A 27278-nucleotide genomic window follows, 5' to 3' on the forward strand; every position below is an offset into this window, starting at 1 on the left:
TCAGCAGTTCAAATCTGGCAGGCGCTCCTCGGAAACTCTATGGGGCAGTTCTACTCTGTCCTATAGGGTCACTATGAGTCAGAATCAACTCGACGGCAGTGGGTTTGGTTTATGTCCTCTTCTGAATCCAGCTTGAATTTCTGGCAGTTCCCTGTCAATATACTGCTGTGGCCACTTTTGAATGATCTTCAGCAAAATATTACTTGCATATGATGTTAACGATATTTTTCAATAATTTCTACATTCTGTTGGATCACCTTTCTTTGGAAGAGGCATAAATACGGATCTCTTAGAGTCTGTTGGCCAGGTAGCTGTCTTCCAAATTTCTTGGCATAGATGAGCCAGCACTTCCCAAGCTGCATCCGTTTGTTGAAACATCTCAATTGGTATTCCGTCAATTCTGGAGCCTTGTTTTTTTGTCAATGCCTTCAATGCAGCTTGGACTTCTTTTTTTGGTACCACGGGTTCCTGATCCTACACTACCTCCTGAAATGGCTGAATGTTGACCAAATCTTTTTGGTATAGTGACTCTGTGTATTCCTTCCATCTTCTATTGATGCTTCCTGCGTCGTTTAACTTTCTCCCCATACAATCCTTCAATATTGCAGCTCAAGGTTTTAATTTTTGTTCAGTTCTTTCAGCTTGAGAAATGCGGAGTGTGTTCTTCCCTTTTGGTTTTCTAACTCTAGGTATTTGTTTCTGTCAGTTTGTCATACTGTGGGGGCTTCTGTGTTGCTGTGATACTGGAAGCTATGCCACTGTATTCAGATACCAGCAGGGTCACCCATGGGAGACAGGTTTTAATTGAGGTTCTAGACAGAACAGGAAAAAGGAACTGGCAGTCTACTTCTGAAAAGAATTAGTCAGCAAAAACCGTATGAATAGCAGTGGAACATTGTCACAGTATATATATTCAGGAAAATATGGGACAAATTTTTGTTCACTTGCATCCGTAAGGAGATCTCTCTAAAATCCATGGTGATGGTCAGTTTTTGTGTTCATTTTGTAAAAAAAAATCTTTTATTAATTCAAAAGAATAGCACAATATTTGATTGCTCTACAATTTAATAAACATTTCCAAATTGGGGCAGTGTTTTCCTCCTGCAAGAGGAACCTACTTCCAGAGATTAGAGAATTCACAGAGACTTAAATAATTTACTTGATGCATACAAGTTTCCATGGTGATGCAGTAGTTAATGGTCACTGAGTTACTGTTAAAAACAGACTCCTGAAATTTTTGGAACCCTGGTAGGGCAGTGGTTAATAGCTCAGCTGCTAACCAAAAGGTCACAGTTTGAACCCACCAGCTGCTTCTTGGGAACCTTATGTGACAATCTACCCTGCCCTTTAGGGTCACCATGAGTCAGAATTGACTTGAGGGCAATGGGTTTGTTTTTGTTTGTTTGTTTGACCAACTGTTAGCTATAAAACCTCCTGAAATTAAAATTTGGGGAAGCCCAGAGTCTTTTTCATCAAATCACAAGGTAATGGTTTTGTTATTGAATGCTCTTTAAAGAGAAAAGAGAAGTTGATTAGCAACTTGGGTAAAAAAAAAAAAAAGAACAGGCCAGTGAAGCTGTGGGCAAGAATAATTGTGGGTCAGGAATTTTTAAGTTCGTGGACTTAAGAAATGCCCCTTGAAATAAAAGTAAGTTGTCTATTTTTAATTAGGAAATTATTGATTTGGTGCTACTTTAAAAAGCTAGAAATAGAAGTACCATATGATTCAGCAATCTCACTCTTTGGAATATATTCTAGAGAAATAAGAGCCACTACGTGAATAGATATATGCACACCCATGTTCATTGTAGCACTGTTCACAATAGCAAAAAGATGGAAACAACCTAGGTGCCCATCAACAGATGAATGGATAAACAAATTATGGTATATTCACACAATGGAATACTACCCAAAGATAAACAACGATGAATCCTTGAAACATCTCACAACATGGATGAATCTGGAAGGCATTACTGAGTGAAATTAGTCAGTCACAAAAGGACAAATATTCTATGAGACCACTATTATAAGAATTCAGGAAAAGCTTTAAACACAGAAGAAAACATCCTTTGATGGTAAAGATAGCGGGGAGGGAGGGAGAGGGGAATTCACTAACTAGATAGTAGGCAAGAATTATCTTAGGTGAAGGGAAGGACAACACACAATACAGGGGAAGTCAGCACAACTGGACTAAACTAAAAGCAAAGAAGTTTCCTGAGCACAGCCAAACACTTTGAGGGACAGAGTAGCAGGGGTGGGTGTTTGAGGACCATGGTTTCAGGGGACATCTAGGTCAACTGGCATAACAAAGTTTATTAAGAAAATGTTCTGCATCTCACGTTGGTGAGTGGCGTCTAGGGTCTTAAAAACTTGCGAGGGGCCATCTAAGGTGCATCAATTGGTCCCGACCCACCTGCAGCAAAGGAGAATGAAGAACACCAAAGACCCAAGGAAAATATTAGCTCAACAGACAAAAGGGCCACATAAACCAGAGACTCTATCAGCCTGAGGCCAGCAGAACTAGATGGTGCCTGGCTACCACCTATGACTGCTCTGAAAGGGAGCACAACAGAGAGTCCCTGACAGAGCAGGAGAAAAATGGGGTGCAGAACTCAAATTCCTGTAAAGAGAACAGACTTAATGATCTGACTGAGACTAGAGGAACCCCAGAAGAGATGGCCCCCAGACTCTCTGTTAACCCAGAACTAAAACCATTCCCGAAGCCAACTCTTTGGACAAAGATTAGACTGGACTATAAAACAAAAAATAATACTCGTGAAGAGAGCTTCTTAGTTCAAGTAGATACATGAGGCTAAATGGGCAGCTCCTGTCCAAAGGTGGGATGAGAAGGCAGAAAAGGATAGGAGCTGGTTGAATGGACACAGGAAATCCAGTGTGGAAAGGGGAGTGTGCAGTCACATTTTAGGAATTGCAACTAGGGTTATAACAATATGTGCATAAATTTTTGTATGAGAAATTAACACGAGCTGTAAACTTTCACCTAAAGCACACACACAAAAAAAATTATTCCACACCAGCCATATTTGGGAATCCCATTCGAAGCTGGGAGAGGGAAGGAGGAAACCACCAGAGGGCTTCATCCTGCTTCCTCCAACAGAATCAGCAGCTGGGAGGCTGTAGACCACAGCAGCAAAGCCCCAAGGCCAGCCCACCTGAGAAACTCAAGCTGAAAATAGCCAAGCCCTATACCCTGCTGGCCCAGAGGCATGATTTTTATACCCTGCTGGCCCAGAGGCACAATTTCTAATCCAGGTTTATGAGTGATGTGACTGCTCTGTGCAGACTGCTAAAATTGCAGGCTTCCAGAGACTCCGGTTTAATCTGCGCCTGGGAAACATTGCAGACTTGGGCTTTTTTTTTTTTTTTAATAACTCCATTGCCTTCTAACCCAATAAGATACTTGCAAGAGAGTAATGCCAGACTATTCCCTGTGATTTGCAAGGAACTCTCCTCGAAGTGCTCAAGAAAGTAACCAATTCTGTGTATTTAGACACTTCCAGAAGCAGTTTGTGTCTTAGAACGTTGAGCTCCCTTTTAAGGGAATACATGTTTAGCTGCCTATTTCTGTGCATCCGAGAATCATATTCGCTTTTCTTATAGTGAAATGGAACATTACGCTCCCCTTTTTTTTTTAATATGTTTTATATTCAGCAGTTAAATTGCATGTTTTGCTTCCAGAACATGATTCAATAAGAAGAGAGACCAGACAAGTGGTGCTGGATAATCTCTAAAAGCCTACACATTTTCAGGACACACGCTATATGGAACCTTCTTTTATTGAATCTATTTATAAATGCTCAAATTGTATGTGTTTGGAAAAGCTAGCATTTCCAACATCAGGAAGCTGTTGAAATATGCACTTTTATTTGTAAAAAAATGTAAAATCTTGAAGAACAAGTTTATGCTTCCTGTTGTAATGGTGCAGACGTTCTACATCAAAGGTCATAATGATATTTGTCAACTACAAAAAGAATCATGTTTGATTACCTATGAAAATAACATCTCAGTAATAAAATAATTTTTTTGTTTCTCTTTCTTTTATGGTATGTGATGTGGTATGTGTGTGTGTGATGGGTATTCTAAAGTAAAATCACCCCGAAGTTATAGTAAAGCAAGAAGAAAGGTTTTATTGGGCGTATATTCCAAAACGCAAAAGTGGGCAATGGCCAAGCATGCTGCCAGAGCCAGTCTACCCAAGGCCAAAGGGTGTGATAGAATCGTCAGTATATATTAACATTACAAATGGGGAAAATCGGTAAAAGCTTCACCTTTTCCCAGATTGGCTAAAAACTGCTAAATAACCATAATTTTATATTTTGAATTGTTTTCCTTAATAATCATTGGTACAGGTTTCAGTAACAACAGTCAGAAAGTTCTTTGTTGGCCCAACAAATCTTAGTATTTACTGAAAGCTAATAGAAAAAGCAGAAAATATGTGGGTCTTCTGTGTGCTAAGATTTATTTATGTGAAAGCTTCCCTCAAAGGTGTTTGCCAAGATTGTCCTAGTTTTTTTTTTATTGCCTTTATACCCCAGGGCCCAGTTGATGTGCCCTTGTGAGTCCAACTCCAGCTGGATCACATTCTTTATGCTCAAGGACAGGAATAATGGCTCCAATTTTAACTCTTAAGTCATGGGGAGAGGGCTGTGTGTCCATATGTGTGGTGTGTGTGTTTATATGTGGTGTGTGTTATATGTGTGGTGGTATGTGGGTGTGGTATTTGTGTGTGTGGTATGTGCAGTAAGTGCGTGGTGTGTGTATGTGTGTGATGTGTGGAGTGTGGTGGGGTAAAGTGTGTATGTGGTGTGTGTGGCATGTAGTGTGTGGAGCATGTGTGGTACATGTGTATAAAGTGTACGTGTCTGTATGTGTGTGGTATGTGTGTGATGTGATGTGTATATGTATGATGTGTTTATGTGTCTGTGTGTATGTTTACGCTGTGTGTAGAAGGTGTAGGGTGTGTGTCTATGTGGTGTGTGTGATGTGTGTAGGGCTGTGCGGTTTCATGTGCATATTCTGTGTGTGTGGCATGTGTGGGTGGATGTAGAGTATGTGTGGTGTATGTGTGTAGGGTGTGGGGTATGTGTGTGTTGTGTGTGTGAGTATAGAGTGTATGTGTGTGGTATGTGTACGTGTGTGTGTGGTGTGGGAGAGTATATGTGTTTGGTGTGTGTGTGTGGTGTAACGTGCACATGTATGATGTATGCATATGTGTCTGCCTGTACGGGTGGTATGTGGTGCGACGTATACATGTGTGATGTGTGTCTGTGCGTGTGGTATGCGTTCGATGTGGCTTGTTTTGTGAGTGTGTGGCATGCGTGATACAGTTTGTGATGTGTGTGTGTAGTGTGTGTGATGCGATTTGTTTGGTGTGTGTGTGATGTGGTTTGTGGTGTGTGTGTGTGTGTGTAGTGTGTTGGGAACTGTGGGGAAGAGGGAGACACAAGTAAAACATGAACAAGATAATGTCATATGGTGATAATTGCTACGTAGAAAATAAAGTGGATGTATGCAAAAGCGTTTGTTCTGGGTCAGGGAAGGCCCCTTGGAGGTGGTGTTTCTCTGGAGCCTGAGTGCCCACCCCATGGGAGCCACCCTGAGAAAGTGGGAAGAGAGCTGTACATGGGTGGCTGCAGGTGTGGTGCAGCGTTCACCACAGGCTCGGGGAAGCTCTTTGTTTTCTTTTGGTGACCAAAACCAAAACTCATTGCCGTCGAGTAAATTCCGACTTATAGTGACCCCGTAGGACAGAGTAGAACTGCCTCATAGGGTTTCCAAGGCTGTACATCTTCATGGACGCAGAGTGCCACATCATTCTCCCACGGAGTGGCTGGTGGTTTCGAATCCCTGAATTTGATTAAGAGCTGGACATTTTAACCACTGTGCCACAAGGGGTCCTCTCTCTTGGAGAAGGAAAAGCTAAAAATAGTAGAGTGTCTTTTCACTAGATCGTGTCCAAAGTGTTTGCAAACTCTGAGGGCCATAATTCACTTTAGAGATTTACCCCTCCCCACAATACACACACACAGGTTGCAGAAAGGCATTTGGAGCTTCCTGGGTGAGAGCAGGCGTGTTTGCTGTCACTTTTATTGTGTGAACATACACACTTTTAGATTGTCCAAAGGTGAGGAGCCGTCCAGGCCAACCAGCGGTGGTGCGGGCTGCTGCTCTGTTTGTGCCCCATCGCCTGGTGCCGTGGAGATAGTTAATCCAAAGTCTATTCTCCAGGGCGCCCTGGTCTGTTAGGCGATTTCGGTATGAATGATGCCCGGGGAAAAAAAGGAAAAAGAAAAGAAAGGCAAGAACTCTTACAAATTACATTTGTCATTTTCCTGTGTAGGTTGAGGGAAGAGAAACCGTGCTGTTTGAGAGGGAGGCAGGTCCCTGGCCTGGGATGAGATGCACTGGGATTTCTGTGTACAGGTACAATAGGTTTAAGAACTAACCTGTAGTCCTCATCCTGACACACGCCCACAAGCATAACACCAGTGGGAGGGAGGAGGAAAAGGCAGGCTCATTTTCCATTTTAACAGAACCCCTTGGTGGAAAATTACAAACTGAGGCCACCAACAAGAATGGAAGCTTCCTAGGTGTCTGTCATGCCAGACTTCCACTATGACAGATTACAGCTAAATGCCAGCAGGAAAAGAGAGACATTTCTATAAGAATTATTCTCACTTTGCACTTTGTTCTCTTATGTTTCAAACAATTCCAGCGTCTCCTGGTATTTATGCAAATAAGACTTTCTAGATCATGAACTGGGCTCAACAACCAGGAGAGACATTTCAGACAATGGAAGATAAAGTATCTTGGAGCTCCAGGGCACAGGTAGGCTTTGCTAGAAGATGGCTTGCTCTGCTTGGCTTGCCTTACTTTGTGATGGCCCCAGAGAAGGGCCCTCTCACATTGCTTTGCCAGCCTGGGCTCCACGTTTGGGGTTGATTCTGATGTGCCTGCCACATTTAAAGTATTGAGATCTCTGTTCCTTGTCTTTAAAAAGAAGGTAGGTGGGTGGCAATGCCCAGGCTTTGCTCTCTGTGTCTTTAATAATATAGTTTCTCTTTGGATAATTAGCCTTTTCTTGGCCACATGACTGGGCTGCCTGGTTGCTTCTGCCTTCTCTCCCACCTGCTCCACCCCCCAAACTGTGTTCTGTCATTCTGTCCTTTCTGAGTCACCGGCATGGTTGTGGTGCACGTGCAAGGGAGGCAGCCGTGAGTGTGGTGGCTGAGACGGGTCTCCTGGGCATTCACGTTACTCCAGCAGCACTGTCTCTCTGACCATGAGGGAGGATGCAAGACAGAGAGGGTATATGTCCCCTGAGGAACCATATGACAGGTCTTCAGCTTGATTGGGACACTTGATCACAGCTGCTGGATTAACAAGAGCCCCCTAGGGACACACTGCATTAGCAGGATTGCCTGCTCAGGGCTGTGGGGCAGAAGGCTGGGCTGGGAGGCTGAGATTTCCTGGCACTGTTCCTGACATGGGAGTCGGGTATTGAGAAATGTTTTCCAGACAGAGCCACCACTGAAGTCACTAGACACAGAAGTCTGAGGGTGGGCCGTTCCTCACAAGCTCTGTGCTCACGTACATTTATCTGAAAATATATTTAACCCTATTTTTTGAAAGATATTATTGCTGGATACAGAATTTTGGATTAAGAACCTTTGTTATTCACTGTTTTTGTTGTTAGGTGCTGTCAAGTCATTTCCGACTCATAGAGACCCTGTGTACTACAGAACAAAACACTGCCCAATCCTTTGCCATCATCATAATCGTTGCTATGCTTGAGCCCGTTGTTGCAGCCATGTGTCAACCCATCTCGTTCACGGTCTTCCTCTTTTTCACTGACCCTCTGTGTTACCAAACACAATGTCCTTCTCCAAAGACTGGTCCTTCCTGATAACATGTCTAAAGTACGTGAGACAAAGTTTTGCCATCCTTGCTTCTAAGGAGCATTCTGGCTGTACTTATTCAAGACAGATTTGTTCCTTCTTCTGGCAGTCCATGGTATATTCAATATTTTTCACCAACACCATAAATAAAAGGCATCGACTCTTCTTTGATCTTCCTTTTTCATTGCCCAGCTTTCGTATGCATATGAGGTGATTGAAAACACCATATCTTGGGTCATGCGAACCTTAGTCCTCAAAGTGACATCTTTGCTTTTTAACACTTTAAAGAGGTCTTTTGCAGCAGATTTGCCCAATGCAATGTTTCTTTTGATTTCTTGACTGCTGCTTCCATGGGTATCGATCTTGTGTCCAAGTAAAATAAAATGCTTGACAGCTTCAACATTACCTCTGTTTATCATGATGTTGCTTATTGGTCCAGTTGTGATGATTTTTCTTTTCTTTATGATGAGGTGAAATCCATACTGAAGGCTTCAGTCCTTGATGCTCATCAGTAAGTGCTTCAAGTCCTCTTCACTTTCAGCGAGCAAGGTTGTGTCATCTGCATATCACAGGATATTAATGAGTATTCCTCCAATTCTGATGCCCTGTTCTTCTTCATATAGTCCAGCTTCTTGGATTTTTTGCTCAGCATACAGATTGAATAAGTATGGTGAAAGAGTACAACCCTGACACACACCTTTCATAACTTTAAACCAGCGGTATACCCTTGTTCTGTTCCAATGATTGCTTCTTGTTCATGTAAGGGTTCCTCAAGAACACAATTAAGTATTCTGGAATTTTCATTCTTCACAATGTTATCCATAATTTGTTATGATCTACACAGTCGAATGCCTTTGCATAGTCAATAAAACACAGTTAAACATTTTTCTGGTATTCTCTGCCTTCAGCCAGGATCCATCTGACATCAGCAATGATATCCCTTGTTCCACATGCTCTTCTGAATCCAGCTAGAATTTCATGCAGGTCCTTGTCAATGTACTGCTGCAACTGCTTTTGAATGATCTTCAGCAAAATTTTTCTTGTGTGTGATATTAATGATATCATTCAATAATTTCTGCATTCTGTTGGATCGACTTTCTATGGAATGGGCACAAATATGGATCTCTTCCAGTAGGCTCTTTAGGACTCTGTCTTCCAAATTTCTTGACATAGATGTGGCATTTCTTTAGTGCTGCATGCTTTTGAAACATCTCATCTGGTATTCCATCATTTCCTAGAGGCTCGTTTTTCACCATTCCCTTCACTTGGACTTCTTCCTTCAGTACCATTGGTTCTTGATCATATGCTACTTCCTGAAATGGTTGAACATCAACCACTTCTTTTTGGTTCAGTGACTCTGTGTATTCCTTCCATCTTCTTTTGATGCATCCTGCATCATTCAATATTTTACCCATAGAATCCTTCACTATTGCAACTCGAGGCTTGAATTTTTTCTTCAGTTCTTTCAGCTTGAGAAATGCCAAGCTTGTTCTTTCCTTTTGGTTTTCTAATGCCAGATCTTTGTACATTTCATTATAATACTTTGTCTTTTCAAGCCACCATTTGAAATCTTTTCAGCTCTTTTACTTCATCATTTCTTCTGTTCGCTTTAGCTACTCTACATTCAAGAGCAACTTTCAGAGTCTCTTCTGACATCCTTTTTGTTTTTTTTTTCTTTCCTGTCTTTTTAATGACCTTTTGATTTCTTCACGTATGATGTCCTTGATGTCATTACACAACTTGTCTGGTCTTCAGTCATTAGTGTTCAATGCATCAAATCTATTCTTAAGATTGTCTCTAAATTTAGGTGGGATATGCTCAAGCTCGGACTTTCACTCTCGTGGACTTGTTATACTTTTCTTCAGCTTCAACTTCAACTTGCATATGAGCAATTGATGGTTTCTTTTATGGTCTACCCCTGGCCTTGTTCTGAATGATGGTATTGAGATTCTCCACCATCTCTTTCCACAGACGTAGTAGATTTGATTCCTGTGTATTCTGTCTGGTGAGGTCCACATGTATTATCGCCATTTATGTTATTGAAAAAAGGTATTTGCAGTGAAGAAGTTGTTGGTCTTGCCAAATTCTATCATACACTTTCTGGCATCATTTCAATCACCAAGGCCATATTTTCCAAGCATCAGTCCTTCTTCTTTGTTTCCAACTTTTGCATTCCAATCACCAGTGATTATCAATGCATGTTGATTGCATGTTTGATCAGTTTAAGACTGCAGAAGTTGGTAAAATTCTTTAATTTCCTCATCTTTGGGATTAGTGGTTATTCTGTAAATTTAAATAATAGTTGTATTAACTGGTATTCCTTGAAGGCATATGGATATTATCCTATAAATGACAGCATTGTACTTTAGAATAGATCTTGAAATGTTCTTTTTGACAATGAATGTGATACCATTCCTCCTCAATTTGTCATTCCTGGCATAGTGTGATTTTCTGATTCAAAAAGACAAATACCTGTCCATTTCAGCTGACTAATGCCTAGCATATCGATCTTTATGCATTCCATTTCATTTTTTGATGATTTCCAATTTCCCTAGGTTCATACTTTATACATTCCATGTTCTGATTATTAATGGATGTTTTCAGTTGTTTCTTCTCATTTTGAGTCATGCCGCATCAGCAAATGAAGGTCCACATCTAAAGTTTTCACTGGCCAATTTTTTCAGAAGTAGACCACTAAGTCCTTCTTGCTAGTGTGTCTTAGTCTGTAAGGTCTGCTGAAACCTGTCTCCCATGGGTGACCCTACTGGTGTTTGAAGTACTGGTGGCATAGCTTCCAGCAACATGCAAACCAGGAGATGTTATTCATTGAACACTTTAAAAATGATATTTTACCCCAAACTGTTCTTCCATTTTGAATATTACAAAAAGGAAAAGAAATTTTTTAAGTCCAGACTCCTTTGTATATAATAGCCATATAGCTTAAAAAAAAAAAAAAATCAAAACAAAACTGTTGCCATTGAGTTGATTTTGACTCATAGTGACCCTACAGGACAGAGTAGAAATGACCCATAGAGTTTCTAAGGAGCAGCTGGTGGTTTCGAACTGTTAACTTTTTGATTAGCAGCAGTAGCTTGCAGTACCTTTTAACCACAGTGCCACCAGGGCTCCCTGTAGCTAATAATGAAGTAGAATTATGAATGTATCTGATGAAACCTATGCGTTTGGAATCCAGAACAGTACATGACATTTAATAAATTATTTTAAGTCCAGATTCTTTTGTAATGATAATTATGGACTAAATCAGGATCTAGAACCAGAGTCAATTACACCCATTCTATCACCAAATCAATTTGTAAAAGATAAATTTTTTTTAACATGCATATATACATATATCTCAGCAAACATGTAAATTACCACCATCATCAAATGAAAATTCTCAGACTCCACAGCCTCCTCAAATCTGCAGAGAAAATAAAGTTTTTCCATGTACTCATGGATGTAATGATTCAAAATCTTCCAAGGTTATTTTTTACCAACCCAGAGCTGTAGAAATAAAGTCAAATTACTACAGTTCTACAAAACAAAATCATCCTACATTTTTTGCAGTTCAGGATATTTCTAGTTACAACCAAAATAATCTAAAAGCTGCCCAATGCTTTCCACCAGTGTTACTGAAACAAAATCCAGGTGTGCCAGGAAAAAACAAACTGAAACTACTAAACCAAAGGCAAAAAGATGTGTCAACAGTGCAGTAGGTAAACTCAAAAAAGTAATAGTAGATAATCAAAAAGAGAAAGAATCTTTTCCTTTGTACTTTTCATGATAGATCCAATTGTAAGTAAATTTAAGAATCATAAAAATGAAATAACCCCATCTTCCTGGAAAGACAGCTTTAGTTGCTGGTAAAAGAACAAGCACTGAAAACATGGCAAATGCAAATGTGAGGGGTGCAGTTACGGAACCTACGGAAGTACGAGAAATCAAAAGAATCTGTTTTCTCCTGTGGAATCTACACCATCAACTTTTAAAAAACAAACAAAAAGGTCATCACATGCATCTCAAAACATATTAGCAACAGAGAGAAATTAAACGTGAAGAAGAAAGCAGATTCATTAGTACACAGAACTCCTAGTTGTAAAACAAGCAGGAAGACTAAATCTATTGTTTCTGTGGCACAGTCCGATTTGACCTTCTAAAACCATTAAAAACAGGGTCTGAAATTAGAGTGCAGTGTGACAGAGGATAGTTAAAGTGTCCCAAGTGTATTCAGAGAGAAAGGATTCTTGTATGAAGAATGCTTAAGACATAAAATGAATGACAGAAAGAATATTTCAATACATCATAAAATCCTTTATAAAACATAATTTTTGGACGATGTTGAGTTAAAATTCCATAGCTTTTTACTTGCTTGAAGATTTTAATCTAAATTGTTTATGCTGAGTTTCATGTTAAAGGTAAAAAAAATGTTTTTTTTTTAAAAAAGCTTTATGATCTTTTAGCTTCTGTTGTTTCTGGTGGCATCATTTTTCTTAGTATATTTATTCATCTGGCTACTTTCAAAATCTTATCATTATCTTTGGTTTTCAGCAGTTTGATTATGATGTTTGCATGTAGTTTTCTTTGTATTCATGCAGTTTGAAAACATGCTGAACTTCTAGGATCTGTGCATTGATCTACTCTGAATTTTTCAGACACTATTTCTTCAAATTACTTTTCTGTCTCCGTTTTTCTCCTTTCTTTGGGACTCCAAAATTAGCCTAGTATTGTCCCATAGGTCACTGAGATTGTATTTTTTTGTTGTTGTTTTTCAATCTGTTCTTCATTTTGGACACTTTCTACTGACAGGTCTTCAATTTTACTGCCTCTTTTCTGCAATGTAAAATCTGATGTTAAACCTATCTAATGGATATTTCATTTCAGCTATTATAGTTCTTCATTCTAGAATTTATACTTGATACTTTCCAATATTTGAATTTTCTCAGGAGATTTTTATTAACCGCTTTTTCTTTTGATTTTGGGTCATGTTTTCCTGTGCCATGTGTCTAGTGGTTTCTCATGGTATGCTTGACATCACAATGGGACATAATGGGATCTAGATTTGTCTTCCTTTGCGTTTTCTTTCAGGCAGGTAAATTAGTCTAGGGGGTCCTCTTTGATCCTTTCAGGATTGATTTTAGGTTGAATCTATTTCAGTTTTTCTCCTCGTCCTCGGATGTGTTCCTTACCCTACTGTGTGGTTTTTACTCCTAAGATGTAGCCATCTAAGGTACTCAGAGAAGTGTCTCCTTTCTGTTTAGATCAGAAGTTCAATGTTTTTCAGTACTACATCATCTCTAGTACCTTCAGCCTCTTCTGTTAGGGTTTTCAAAGTTTTATTCTGCACGTGAGCAATCTAACCCTTGGCTATGAACCTTAGTTCTATTCTCTGCCTGGGTCTCTCTCCCCTCTAATACCATGCTCTGCAAATCCAGACAAAAAGTCAAGGAGAACTTGAGTGCCTGAGAGGTTGCCTCCTCCAGACGGGTGGTGAATATTTGATTTTAGTTTCTTAGTTTTTCTATGGTTTGGGATTTTAAATTTAAATTTTGAATTAATTGGAATTTATAGTATGTACATAAGCTAAGAATGAATTTTTTCCTACATTATTGACTTTATACCAATGTCATTTGGTGAATAATATTTTTCATTTAATCTTGATCTGTTTTTGGCATACGTTAAATTCTTATATAGAACAGGATACATCTTTGTCATTTCTAGTCTGTTATTATCTTTTCTTGAATTATTATTACATTATTTTAAGTATTAAAAAAATTAGCACTTTATAAAACATTTTATAATCTAGTCTTTCCATTAGTTAGAATTTTCTTTGATATTTTCACCTATATATCCTTCCAGATAAACTCTAGAGTCATTTTGTTAATTTAAATAATAATAATAAAAGCAAAAGAAACATACAGAAGAAACAATCAGGAACTAAAAATAAACAAAAGCTGCAGAAATTGGAATGCAGGACTTTTACAATATTTAGTTTTCTGGTCTAGAAATGAGACGTGTCTTTGTAGCTGTGACATTGTTAACACCTTAGGTTCTGGTAAGTTGTCTTTATACATATTGATGTTATTCTTAGACATTTTAATTTTTGTTGGTATCGGTGCTGTACTGGTGAATGAGATCTATTCCCTTTCCCTCCCCTGCCCCTCCGTTAGTGGTTATTACTGCTCTGTAGAAAGCTATAGTCTGTTTTCTTCATAGTGATATGGAGACTCTGAAACTATATGAAATGCTTGGCCAGCATAAAAGAAACTAAGTGGGGGTCCAGGCCTGGAACCCACATTGTGTGGAAAACCTATAGAAACAGAAATCTGAACTGCTTAGGGCAATTCTGCCTGTTGTCTGGTTTCCACGGAAATGTTTTCTTTGTAACCAAGCCAAGAGTGATGTTGTCAGTTTGTTCCCGAGGAGCCTTATGCAACCTCAACATCTCCAGAATTGAATGCCTGGCAAACGTCCTGTAAACCCCCCTTGTAAGTTCCCTATGGTTACTAAGCAGTAACTAGCCAACAAAGCACAGATCACTAGGTTGTAACTAGACAACAAAAGCTCTTTAAACCACTCATTATAATGATCCCACTTTTGTTATTCATCTTTGACAGTGACATATCAATAAATAACCAATCAGAATTTTTCCTAACTTATTTCTTCTGTGATAGTGTATATTAGCTGCTCCGACTGTGATTCAGTGGATCGGTTGGTCTTTGTGCGCAGTGCACACTGATGGTGCCCTCACTCGAATGATTTTGTGTTGGCTTAATGAAACTCTCTTTTGATTGAATTTGAGTCTGGGGTCCTTTTCCCCTACCACAATAAGTCAGTCAATTTATTGAATCCTCTTATTAGTTCTAAGAGCTTTTTAATTTTTTAATTTGGGTTCTCAGGTATACAATCATATCACATGTAAGTAATAATTTGGTCTCTAATATTCCAATACTCATTCTTTTTAAACATTTATGTCTTATTGCATTATCCAGAAATTCCAGAAAAAAATATTAAATAATAATAGGTTATAACAAGAAATTTTCTTCTACTGATTGGTAACAATAATGTCTTTAATGTTTCACTATTAACATTTATTCTTAGATTTATCAACTATATATTGAAACATTCTAAGTGCTTCTGTGCTAAGTGTTTAGGATACAGGGTGAAGAAACACACTATCCAACCTCCAAGAACTGAGAATTAATTGGTTTCAGCTTTGAAATAAACATGCTTTACAATGACAAATAACTAATCCTCTATTCCTATTTATTTTACAGTTGTTATTAGGAATAGGAAATATGTTTTACCCAGTTTTTTAAAAAAATAATCAGAGAAGTTTATTCCTAAATATGTTCCTTTTGAGATCACTTAGTTGTTTATGGTGGATTATTATTGTAGGATATTCTTCATCCTAAAGACCAGATAATTGCCAATGCCCTTTATGATTTTTATTTCTCTGAACTGACCATATTCTAGAAGCCACTTTCTGGATCATTCCCGTTTTCAAGAGGAAGTAGATCTGTAGAGGAAGATGGTATTTGGAAAGATGGTGGGCAGGCTGGGAGTGCAGGAACTAGAAAATCTAGAAGCTGGCACACTTTGAACTCTTAGATACTCAGGTAAACATGCTTATAGTTCTTTTACTTTGGGATGACAACCATTACCTTAATTTAGGAAACAGTACAGTTGTATGCCTTCCAAAGGAAATCCTCTTCTTACAGGTACATACAAGAATAGATGAGGGGCCCCGCTTGGTGTTTCAGTCATGGGAATGCAGCAGGGTTGGGACTGCTATCACCTTTGGGGTGGGCAGTGTTAGATGCTGAAGCCATGTCCCCTCCTCTCTCTCATCTCTCAGAAAACACAGCTAGTCCTTAGAGTTCCTCCCAGGTCCAGTTAGAGCCCAAGTCTGAGCCTTCCCCTTGACTTGCCAGTGCCTGGCTCTAAACTGTCCTGTAACCTATACAGGGTGAAGCGAAGGAAATCAGGACCCTGCTTGGAATTTGGAAAGACACCCACTCTCCTAGATGGGCTGGTGTGGATGTATGCATTGTGTCACTGAGATCAGAGCCAGCCCTATGACACAGTGACTAGGAGCTGGGGAAGGGAGATGGGAGAAAAGCCCTGAGTTGCTGAGTCCAGCCACCCTGAGGCCTACCAATCTCTTACAGTCATCGAGCTTACACCTGCCCTGTTTGTCTGATTGGGATCAGGTACTTGCAGTAAAACCATGCCCTGGATACCTGGCCATTCTTCCCTGGCAGGTATGCACAGGGTTTTCTTAGTTGTCAGGTTCTTTCTCCGTTTCCATTGCTGTTCTCAGGACAGGCAGTCTCAGACCTTGTATACTCGTGCTGTAGGCAGCTCACCCTGCTGACTCTGTATGCTCCGTGTCTGGCACAGTGGGCAAGGGATCACTGTTTGACAAACTGGAAAGAGAGAGCTCTGAAGAGAAAATGCTAGACTGTCTTGGATTTTAATCATTTTTCCCCTTTCTTCTCTTCTTTAAGGGGCAGAAGTAATGGCTAATCATACTAGATGCCTGAAGATACACACTTATAATGAGACTGAATGTTTGGTGGGATGGTCTGGTTGGGGCAGATGACTTGGTGCCAGGTCTGATTTGTAATACATGTGCTCTGCTGTGACGCAGCTTGTACTTTGCTAAGCTACGTTTTTCATAGTGTAAAAACACTCACATAGGGACATATCCTGCATTAGCCATAACATGCCGTTAGGTCATAAACTAATAATTTTGTATAACAGTGTCTGCCAGACACACTCTTTGCAAAATGAAAGTTGTTTATTGCTTGTTATAGTTTTAACAGGCAAATACTACACAGGGGCTGTAATAATGAAAAGGCGACCCTTATGAAATGCCTGCAGAGAATGGAGACTTAGAATGCACATGTATTTTTCTTGAGGTGGCACATCCCTTTTCTGGCTGAAGGTAGAGAAACAGCCTTCTCACACTGTTCGCTCAGAAGACGAGGTGAAGTCTGCCACTTGCGTGCTCCCCACTCATGTCCTCTCTCCTCCTGGCTGGCCACACACGCCCAGACTTCCTGATACTCAGTCACACATTCACACTTTAGTAAAAACAAAGGTCACTCTTTTTGAAGAAAAAAATCAAACTGCATTTTCTTATAAAATGAAATGAAAAAATAAATTTAAACACTATTTTCACATGTCACTCTTCTTTAAATTTTTATGTACATTAAAGCTCTTATTTTTCTTCTCAATATACTCTACTTAAAACTTTAAAAAATAAACTTTCTCTCTTTGGTACCTCTTGTTTTCCGTTTTAGCCTTGGAAACATTTAAAATACATTTCACTAGAATTCTTCTGTGCAAATAATAAACATAAATAATATTAATGACTGACATAAAAAGGTCACATGAAGGTTTTCTAGAAAGATTTGGCTGTCTGTCCCCTTAGAGTGTGCAGCTCACAAGTGGGCTGAGGGGGGCTGGGCAGAAACTCATCATCCTGCTTATCCACCTGTAAACTACTTTGAGAGAATTGCAATACACTTCCCAGCCCGCTGACCAGAGACAGGGAGGAAATCCAGTTGAGCGAGCTGAGGTTGGGAAGGTTGAAGATGGGGGGTAGGGAGGCTGCCCCACTTGCACTGCTGTGTTTTGTCTCAGAGTCCTGGGGATGCCCTTCCTGAGCAGCCTCCTCTGGCATGAAGGGCCCCAGGGCCTGGTTGCAAAGTCCCTTCAGCAGGCTGTCCTCCTGGGAAGGTGTCCTTGTGGGCAGCATGCTTAAGGGCACCACACTGTGTTCTCTGCTCACTGCTGCCTTCTCCGGGGAGATTGAGGTTTGGGAGGTGCCATCCTGGGAGGGGGCTTCAGAGCTGCTGCTGCTCCTCTGTTCTCTTGGGAGCTGTCCCTGAGCAAAGATGTCTTTGGGAATGCTGGGTTTCTTGGGGGACCTCTTGGCCAACTGGCGTCCCAGCTGGAGTTGGGTGGGGAAAAGGGTTCCCTGGAGGGTTTTGAAAAACAATCTGGAAAAAGCACATAGAAAAAGTCAGATAATGCTGTGGTGGGGCTTTGTGTTCCCAAGAGTAACACAGTGAAAAGGCACAAACATGAAATGCTGTTTGAGCTCACTTATGACATGGGGATGCCCTCCTTGGTACCCACCTGGGCAGCAGTGCAGCCACGGGTGCTATGATACAAGTCAAGTAAAACACGGGGTCGCCCATTAATGTTTGCATAGTCCAATAGGGGTTAGACGGAGGATAACACGTTGCACAAGAAGCATTGTAAATCAAAGCCACAATGAAAAATAAAAGGATACTGAAGCCACAAGCTATCCAGTTGAGCCAGGTCTAGGAGAAAAGAAAGAAAAGGTCTTTTATTTCAACTTGAAAGTAACAATAACAATGTCAACAAAAACGTATATGAGTCATTCATGGGTGGGTTTGATGTTCTAAAGCTTAGTTAGAAGAGGGGTCTTTGGCATTGAGGGTGGGTAAGCTGGGTGAAGTCTCAGAAACCTGTGGACCCACCTGGAACATAAGGTGAGAGAAAGAAGCCAGGGGCAGGACAGAAAGAGGGAAAACGTTGTGGAGAAGTAGGGGAACTAAGTAGTATCTGGAGGCCCTGGGTGGTACGGATGGTTAACATGCTCAGCTGCTAACCAAAAGGCTGGAGGTTTGAGTCCACCCAGAGGTACCACTGAAGAAGGGCGTGGTGATCTGCTTCTGAAAAATCATTCACTGAAAACTCTATGGAGCACAGTCATACTCTGACAAACATGGGATTGCTATGAGTCTCTGAGTTGACTCCATGGCAACTGACTTTTTAAGCAGTGTCCAGAAGTGTGGGATGAGGGGCTGGGTAGCTCCCACAGCAGGGGCTCAGGTATGTGTTTCCTGGCCAGCGGGTTGGCGGCTCCATTTTCCTTCCCATCAGAGGGAGGCTGGTTTTGCTGTCTGTTCAAAACCTTCTAAATCTCATGGAATCTGCAAGGAAATCTGGTCCAGCAGCCTCTGGGAATTCCTGAGATGAGCCTACATCTGTGCTCTTACCCAGGTTTTGGTTTCGATGCCCAGGTGCAGCAGGAAGGTGAGCAGCGCAATGGCCGTAATGGGGGTGCCCCAGGTAAACATATCTACGTCCGAGTCGTAGTACGCCTGAAAGACAGCAGTGTCCTCTGTCTGTGGTCCTCTGACACAGCAGACAAGATGACCGCCCAGGTGCCAACTTACCAGGTAAGGAATGAAAAAGCAAACCAGGCTCTGAAAGGCAGCATCGGCCATGTTTGTCCAGAAAGCACGTGGCCGGTATTCCTGGGACACAAAATAAGCAAGTAGGTTACAGAAAATTCTGCATCTCTTCCTGTGACTTTGTCCAATAAGCTATAGCCATTAATGTGCAATTCATGCACCTGAGGAAAGCATGATGTTTCAGTACTTTTGGAGAGGCAAGGCGCCACAGGCCGGGGTGTAAAAAATAATTCAACAAATACCTGTAGAACCATATGGCTGTAGAGTAACTCATTGGGAGCACTTGCTTTAATAAGATTGGCTGTAGTATCTATGCCAATAACTAAAAGATGAAACCGCCTTCTAAATCCTGCAAGGGAACATTTCCATGGAGTAGGAATAGCACCTGAAATTTGTGGTATTCTTCCCTCAATTTGAGCCCTTCTCATATATGAGAAAAAAAGGACAAGGGAAAAGGAAGACAGGAGAAGAATTAATGCATTTGAATTGTGGTGCTGGTGAAGAGTATTGACTACATCATGGACTTTTAGAAGAATGAACAAATTGGTCTTAGAAGAAATACAACCATAATACTCCTTAGCAGTGAGGAAGGGAAGCCTTTGACTAGCTTACTTTGGACACATCATTGGGAAAGACCAACTGCTAAGAAACGACATCATGTCTGGCAAAGTAGAGGGTCACTGAAATAGAGGGAAACCCTCCATGAGACAGACTGACACACTAGCCACAACAATGGACTCAAACATACCAAGAATTGTGAAGGTGGCACAGAACTGGGCAACATTTTGTTTTGTCGTACATAAGGCTGCCCCGAATTAGAGCTGACTAACAACGATAACAACTAGGACTTAGCCAGGATTTTACTCTCTTTGTGGTAAGGCCCCTTGGGATGTTTCTAAAAGGCATATTGACTTTTAACATTAGGTCATGGCTATGGCCTAGTGTTAAAATAATAAAAGCTATATATTATAGAACCTGTATATAGACCAAGAGGCAGTTGTTTGAACAGAAGTAGATACTGCATGGTTTAAAGTCAGGAAAGGTGTGCATCAGGGTTGTATCTTTTCACCATGCTTATTCAATCTATATGCTGGGCAAATAATCTGAGAGGCTAAGCTATATGAAGGCCTCGGCATCAGGACTGGAGGAAGACTCGTTAACAACCTGTGATATGCAGATGACGCAACCTTACTTGCTGAAAGTGAAGATTTGAAACATTTACTGATGAAGATCAAAGACTATATCTTTCAGCATGCATTCTACCTCAACATAAAGAAAACAAAAACCCTCACATCTGGACCAAGAAGCAACATCATGATAAATGTAGAAAAGACTGAAGTTGTCAAGGATTTCATTTTACTTGGATTCACAATCAATGCCCATGGAAGCAGCAGCTAAGGAATCAAATGATGATTGGGCAAATGTGCTGCAAAAGACCTCTTTAAAGTGTTAAAAAAGCAAAGATGTCACTTTGAGGTCTAAGGTGCACCTGACCCAAGCCACGGTGTTTTTAATCACCTCATATGCATGCCAAAGCTGGACAATGAATAAGGAAGAGGGAAGAAGAATTGATGCATTTGAATTATGATGTTGGTGAAGGATACTGAATATACCATGGACTGCCAGAAGAAAGAATAAATCTGTCTTGAAAGAAGTACAGCAAGAATGGTCCTTAGAAACGAGGATGGTGAGACTTCATCTCACGTACTTTGGACATGTCATGAGGAGGGACCAATCCCTGGAGAAGTACATCATGCTTGGTAAAGTAGAAGGTTAGCGAAAAAGAGGAAGACCCTCAATGAGATGGGTTGACACAGTGGCTGCAACAATGGGCTCAAGAGTAACAGCAATTGTGAGGATGACACAGGCCTGGGCAGTGTTTTGTTCTGTTGTACATAGAGTCATTATGAGTCGGAGCCAACTTGAAGACACCTAACAACAATAACATATGTTATGGGCACAGCGACCCTGATATAGATTAATAGAGTCTTGGAGATCTGGGAATCAAATTCATATTCATGAAACTTGGGTGTCCTTATTAAGAACTGGCTAAGTTCCTGCACATTTGGTAGGCAGTGGCCTGCAGGAAAGAAGGGGATAGGACAGGCATTTCCTGCTGGGCACTTCCTATTGGTCACCTAAACTTCCACAGGTGTGACTTAGTATGCATATCCCATGGACTAGCCTAGTTAGCTAAGGTAACTCTCCTGTGGGGAGGCAACTGGTGGCGAGCAGCAGCCCTCCTCTGCCTGGCTGACTATCTCCCCATCCTGGGCTGCCTGTTGCTGTGAGAACCCCTAGAGCAGTATGGTGACCTGGGAAGTCGACCCTTAAGTAAATGCATTCCAAATTAGAGCTCACTATAAGAGAAATTGGAAACCCTGGTGGCATAGTGGTTAAGTGCTACGGCTGCCAACCAAAGGGTCAGCAGTTTGAATCTGCCAGGCGCTCCTTGGAAACTCTATGGGGCAGTTCTACTCTGTCCTATAGGGTCGCTATAAGTCAGAACTGACTAGACGGCACTGGGTTTTTGGTATAAGAGAAATGAGCTCCATTCTCTCTGTACACACATATGATAAATCATACCAGCCAAAAGGGAAGCATGGCTGAGAAGAGTAGTTGGCTGAGAATAGTTGGTAATTGGTATGTTAATCTATTTGGTGTAAACACATATTTATATCTGTGTTCATTTCTTTCAGTAGTTTCCCTACAGGCTTGTCTTCTTGTTAATTCCCATTCAAAATAATTGCTTTGTTTTGCTTGTTTTGGCAAAGTCGCTCCTTTGGCTGCAGCATCCCATGTGACCCTGACTGAGACTCCACATGGCTACCTCAGCTTTCCCTGGGCTTCCGGGCTGGCTTCCCACTGGATTCTGTGTGAAGATGGTTTTCACTTGAGTTTACTTAGCGCACTAGGGGTTTAGCAGGCAGGATTTGTTCTGTTCCTACCACAAGTCAGGTTCTAGAATGTTCACCATTTACTGGGAGCATCGGGAGCCCTTACCTCTCTATTCTGGCCACTCCGGTAGAGCTGTGGCCGGGCCAGCAGCACATCGGCTGGCACATCCTTGTCAAGCACCCCAGTCACAAGCTGGGGGAGTGAGGAGAAGAGCAGGTTAAAGAAGATGAGATACCACTGGTCGATCATGGCAGATGCAGAGAAGCCACAGTAAAACTGAAACCAAAACAGGAGGCCCACGAACATCTGAAATCGAGAAAGGAACAGGCTCCAGTTAAGAAGGACAGCCGAGAATTTGTCTTCAGTTGTCCTTGCCGATTCTAATCCAAGGGGTCTAGAGGCTCTCCAGAGTTCCACTGTAAAGATTAAAAAAAAAAAAAAAAAAAGGCTTTTATTTTATTTTCTAGGTTTTTTTTTTTTTTTTTTGCCAAATGTTGTTACTGTTGAACCAGGTTTTTTAAAATTTTATTTTTTGTGAAAATATACCCAACGAAAATATGCCATTTCAGCATTTTTCCAAAGGTAGCCCTAACCTTAGGCTGGCTGGGGCCCTCAGCCTCTCCTTCTTCCACCCTTTCCCACTCCTCATTCTCTTGAGCAGGAAGACCCAGTAATGGAAATTGGGAATTCTGAGGAGCAGCCCTTGGAAAGATGAGTTTTTGTGCTGGAAGACCTGCAGATCACTGATGAAAAATAAAAGTAAACAAAATGAAGGCCCAGCAGGGGGTCTAAGCTGCTCCCACTTCAAGAGGGCTCGGTGGGCACACCAACACCTGAGGCCTGAGGCTTCTTCTCTAGCTCTCTTCCTCTGCTGGGACCCTAAACAAACCTGCTGTGGCTGCACCCTTGATCTCATCTCCCTTCTTTAGATGCAATGTTCCCCAGGAGGGACAGTGGACAATCACTGACTCCTGCAGGGGCGGGGCAGACGGGGTGGCAGCAAAGTCGGCAACACCACCAACACCGCTGTCTCCACCCAGCCTTGGCTGTTTGTTGAGCTCTCTGTCAGGTGAGGGAGTTCTTGGTATCATCTCTGATCCTTACGGCTAGCTCACTGGGCTGCTCGTGCTTGTCCAAGAGGAAAGTGAGGTTCAGGGAGGTTGAGCAGCCTGGTCAAAGCTCATGCACACACAGTAGGAGTTACTGAGCCAGATCTCTTTCCATAATTACTAAATCTTTGAATATCAGTGGTTTGGGTGCATTTACGTAGGGCATGGCAGTTTACTGATTGCAAATCCTTCTTACACTTATCAGCTGTGTGACTTGGCACAGATCATTTAATGCCTCTCTGCCTCAGTTTCCTTGTCCATGAAATGGGCACACCAATGATACTGACCTATGGGATTGTTATAAGGAGTAAACGAATGAAGGCCATTAAAGTACTCACAACAGTTCCTGGCACACTGTAGGTGCTCACCTGTGGTTTGCTCTTGTTAGTACTACTACCATTATTTCACTTGTTTGAGACTCAAGCAGAGCCAGCATTCTCACTCCATTTACAGAAAAAGAAATTAAGACTCCAAAATGTTAAATGACTTGCCCTATGGTCATGGTTGATGTGATAAACTCAAGTTACTCAACCACAGGTGGGTCCCTGGTAGTCACAGCCTGGAGTGCATAGATAGGCCCAAGAGGGGACATGGTATGATGGAAGAACATTCTGTTCAGGGCCACCACATAGGCCTGAGTTTTGGCTCAGGAGCTACCATGAACCAGTTACTCAGTCTCTCTGAGCTTCTGTTTCCTGACCTAAAAATGACTTGGCTTGTGTGAAGACCGGAAAATGTGACGGATGGTCTATATTGGTATAACTTACAGTGACACAAATCCTCCAAATCCTGCTTCAATGGATGAATTAAATCTCTCAATATGTCACTTTCCTCTCCAGAGGGAAACCTGGTAGGCCTGGATTTTTCTCTGACCATCTGGTACTTCTCTCCTCTTAGGACCTTCTTGCATTCACCCCCACATGCAGCATAATGAGTCATTGGTGAGCAATGGAGTCAAGACAAAGAGGAAGAAAGGCACTTGTATAACTGAGTGGTTTTTTTAATCTAGTACCAAAAAAAGCATCTTTCCAAACCACTGTTGCTATAGAAACTTTCCTTCTCTACTTGTCACTGGAAAGGAAAGCCAGCCTATTCCTAAAGCAAAATGAACTTCTCATTTTAAGAGGCAGAGTGATTATCTTTGAACTCCTCCTCAAGCACGTTTATTAACTGCATGTTAACAACGGTCGTCCGTCTCATATGGAATAAATGCAGCACTCTTTTCTCCTTCCAGCTCTCTTCAATAAGCCCAGATCCACCTTGGCTGGCAGGGGACTATGGCCACTCCAGGGGGCCTACTCTGCCCTCATTTGCAACAGAAATGTGGAATCATTCAGCCTACATCATTCTTCTCATCCCCTCAATTTAAGAAATTTTAATTAGGAATTATAGAGATAAGCTGGCTCAACTGCCATGGTTTTTTCTCTTTTTTTAAATTAAAGAAAACAAAATCCAGGGAAGTCAGATAGCTTGCTGGGCACAGCACAGCTCACTGGGGTCAGAAACTAGGCCAGGATTCCATCCTGTCAGACCCCCATCTGTGCGTGGCCTAGCCCTTATTCAACTCTCCTTTAGGCAAAGCACCATCCACTCCTTTGGGAGGGGAGCGAGGACCCAGAATTTGCAATTGTGTGCGGATGCGGCATGAGGGATTGGGTACCTGTGGCTGAAGGGAGGAGGAATATGCAAGGACAGGGCAGCCTGGCCCAGCTTCCTGGGATTCTCCCAGGCAGAATCCAAACTGAATTAGCTCCAGGACCAAGCCTGTCAAATGAGACACACCTGACTGGCTCCCAGTTTCTGTATTTATTTGCTAGAGGATAATTGGAAAAATGGGTGAAAATAAGGGGGCGGGGGAGGATAAGAGGACTGAGGAAGTTCAGGTCTGAAGAGGAAACTGTGGAGAACATGAACAAGAGCTGTCCTGATTGCAATTTAGGGTTAACATGGAGATTTTTAAATGGAGTTACGAAAAAAAGCAATGTTTCCTTTAATTTATTTTATTGTATTTCAGAAGAGGGCAGGAGGATCTTGGCACTGGTGCTCTGCTGCCTGGACAACTAGATTGATGGGACTACTCTGCGAGGCCACTTATTGCCTGAGTTTATTTATTTTTGTCTCCTCCAACTGCAAGCTGTCTGAGGCAGGAGCCAAGCAACCCAGCAGCTTCTCGGCAGAATGTTTATCCATCACTTGTAGTGGGGACCCTACCTGCCCAGGGGAGACACAAGGCTTTGAAATGGCCATATTGTCAGTGCTAGTGGAATGTGGAGGAACCTGCCTCACCAGGATTAGGAGTTACACATGAAGACAACAGAAAAGGACTGAGGCTCTTTATTTAAAGTCCCCAGGGAGATAACTCTGGACAGTTAGGGTGACCTAACTGAAGGTCAACCTGCTTCAGAGTGAGCTGGAGGGCGGGGGAGATGGACAGCGCCAGAGCTGGCTCTCGAAGCCCAGCCTCACCGCCTGCTTCCAGCGTGGCTGTGTCTCAACACAGGCCTTTAAATGCCACAATCATGGAGTGATCAAGTCCTGTCATCCTGATTCCAGGAGCACAGGCACATCTCTGCTCCCTATTTGAGGTTCCTGGTCTACATGGGAGAATGCACCATTAGAGAACTCCTGCTTCACCCCGAAGAAACACACTCACAGACTGGTTAAGTGCTTAGGCGCTAGAATCAGACAGACCAGGTTTGAATTTGTCCTCAAGGGTTCACTGGCCGTGTGACTGCGTGCAAACACTGGACCTCAGTATTAGTCCCTTTCTCATTACAGTAACAAGTGAACTTTCTGGTTTTATCTACCTGCATCTACAACCTCACGTAACTTAACCCACCCCTCAGAGGTGCCACTGCTTTCACAGGCAACGAAGTCAGGCCTCTGAGCCCAGAAGGTGCAGGGAGCCAAGACTGGGGAAATTCTCAAAGGACAAGAGAGACAAGCCAGTGGGAGGCCATGTGGGTGCCCTTGGGCCAGATGCTGGCAAATGGTCCTATGCATCTCAGACCTTTCCATTCAGAAATTCTGAAGACGAGCATCAAATACCTACCGTGTTCTTGTAGAAGAAGTACAGCACCATGTTGGCAAGTCGAGAATAGCACCAATGTCCATGGACAATCAAGAGTCTCTCCAGGTATCGGAATCTTGGCACTGCAAAGTCACTGGCCATCACCGCCTTGAAAGGGAGAAGAGCTTATATTACTGCGGACACACTCGCTCATGTAAGGTCTCTCTCACCTCCCCAAGATACAAGCCAAAGATGGATGGAGAAACTGGTTCTGCGCACAGTGTGTGACTGGTTCTACCACAGTCTTCTTGTTATCTCCTAAAAACTCAGTATATTGACTACCATTTATTCATTGATAAATGGATTCATTCACTCATTTGCTAATTATATACTGAGCACTTAATATGTAAAAATTAATGCAATTAATTTTACAATTAATATGTAAAAATTAATACCATTGAATTCAACCTCAATCAACACTAGGTCAGGAATACCACTTTACAGAATTCATCTAAGGTTTCAAACATATGTAAGTGACGGCTTTTAAAAGGGCTTGTTTACTTTCTTCCATGCTTTCTTAATAAGCTAAATCATACAGACATACATGAAGTTTCTCTGCCTTTCTCCACCCCTCTCCTCACCCAGGGTATTTTAGTCATCCAAATCGGCTATGATCTCAACCCAAGGATGAACCACAGCCCTCCTTTTGCATGCACAAGGAGAGGTCTTTGCTATCTTGGGAGGTGCCTTTTGGGTCTTTCTTCCCAGGAGCCACCAGTGATGGCCTCCACATGTAGCCCAGCACCAGAGCACCCTCTGCAGGGCAGCGGGCAGGGAGCAGCAGGAAGAGGGACAGCAAGTGTTCTCCACAATGCCTGGGGGTGGAAGCTTTCCCTTAGCTTTTCTGGGCACTGTGCTTCACACAAGAAAGCTAAGTGGCCCAGATAAAATGGCATCAAAATGAGACCTCTGTTCCCAGAGTAACTTGAAATCTGCCTTATAGTGAATGTCTTTATTTAGAAAAAAATCAGACCAAACTGCAGGAAAATTTTCTGCCTATCTTTGGAGGGCTAATCCACGTAAAAATGTCAATATGCTTTTTAAATTT

General features: G+C 41.8%; 1 protein-coding gene and 1 pseudogene across 3 annotated transcripts in view; one reads left to right on the plus strand and one right to left on the minus strand.

The window, feature by feature from the left end:
• LOC135233062 (abnormal spindle-like microcephaly-associated protein homolog) overlaps positions 1-12076 on the plus strand; it is a 46076-nt pseudogene extending 34000 nt beyond the window's left edge.
• A 2003-nt stretch (positions 12077-14079) lies between these two features.
• The window catches only part of ATP10A (ATPase phospholipid transporting 10A (putative)), a 232974-nt gene continuing 219775 nt past the window's right edge, over positions 14080-27278 (minus strand). Inside the window, exons 16-22 of one of the 3 annotated variants that reach the window (XM_023539688.2) lie at positions 26213-26338; positions 22157-22357; positions 19136-19216; positions 18956-19060; positions 18223-18253; positions 18066-18090; positions 14080-17926 (exon numbers count right to left, since the gene is read on the minus strand). In XM_023539688.2, coding sequence (XP_023395456.1) covers positions 17326-17926; positions 18066-18090; positions 18223-18253; positions 18956-19060; positions 19136-19216; positions 22157-22357; positions 26213-26338 — 1170 coding nt within the window. In that variant the 3' untranslated portion in view covers positions 14080-17325. Of the gene's footprint in view, positions 17927-18065; positions 18254-18955; positions 19061-19135; positions 19217-22156; positions 22358-26212; positions 26339-27278 lie in introns of all 3 variants that reach the window. The other 2 variants (XM_023539690.2, XM_003420644.3) reach the window with 2 other exon arrangements.

The sequence above is a fragment of the Loxodonta africana genome, chromosome 13, assembly GCF_030014295.1.
Source record: "Loxodonta africana isolate mLoxAfr1 chromosome 13, mLoxAfr1.hap2, whole genome shotgun sequence".
Classification (NCBI taxonomy): domain Eukaryota; kingdom Metazoa; phylum Chordata; class Mammalia; order Proboscidea; family Elephantidae; genus Loxodonta; species Loxodonta africana.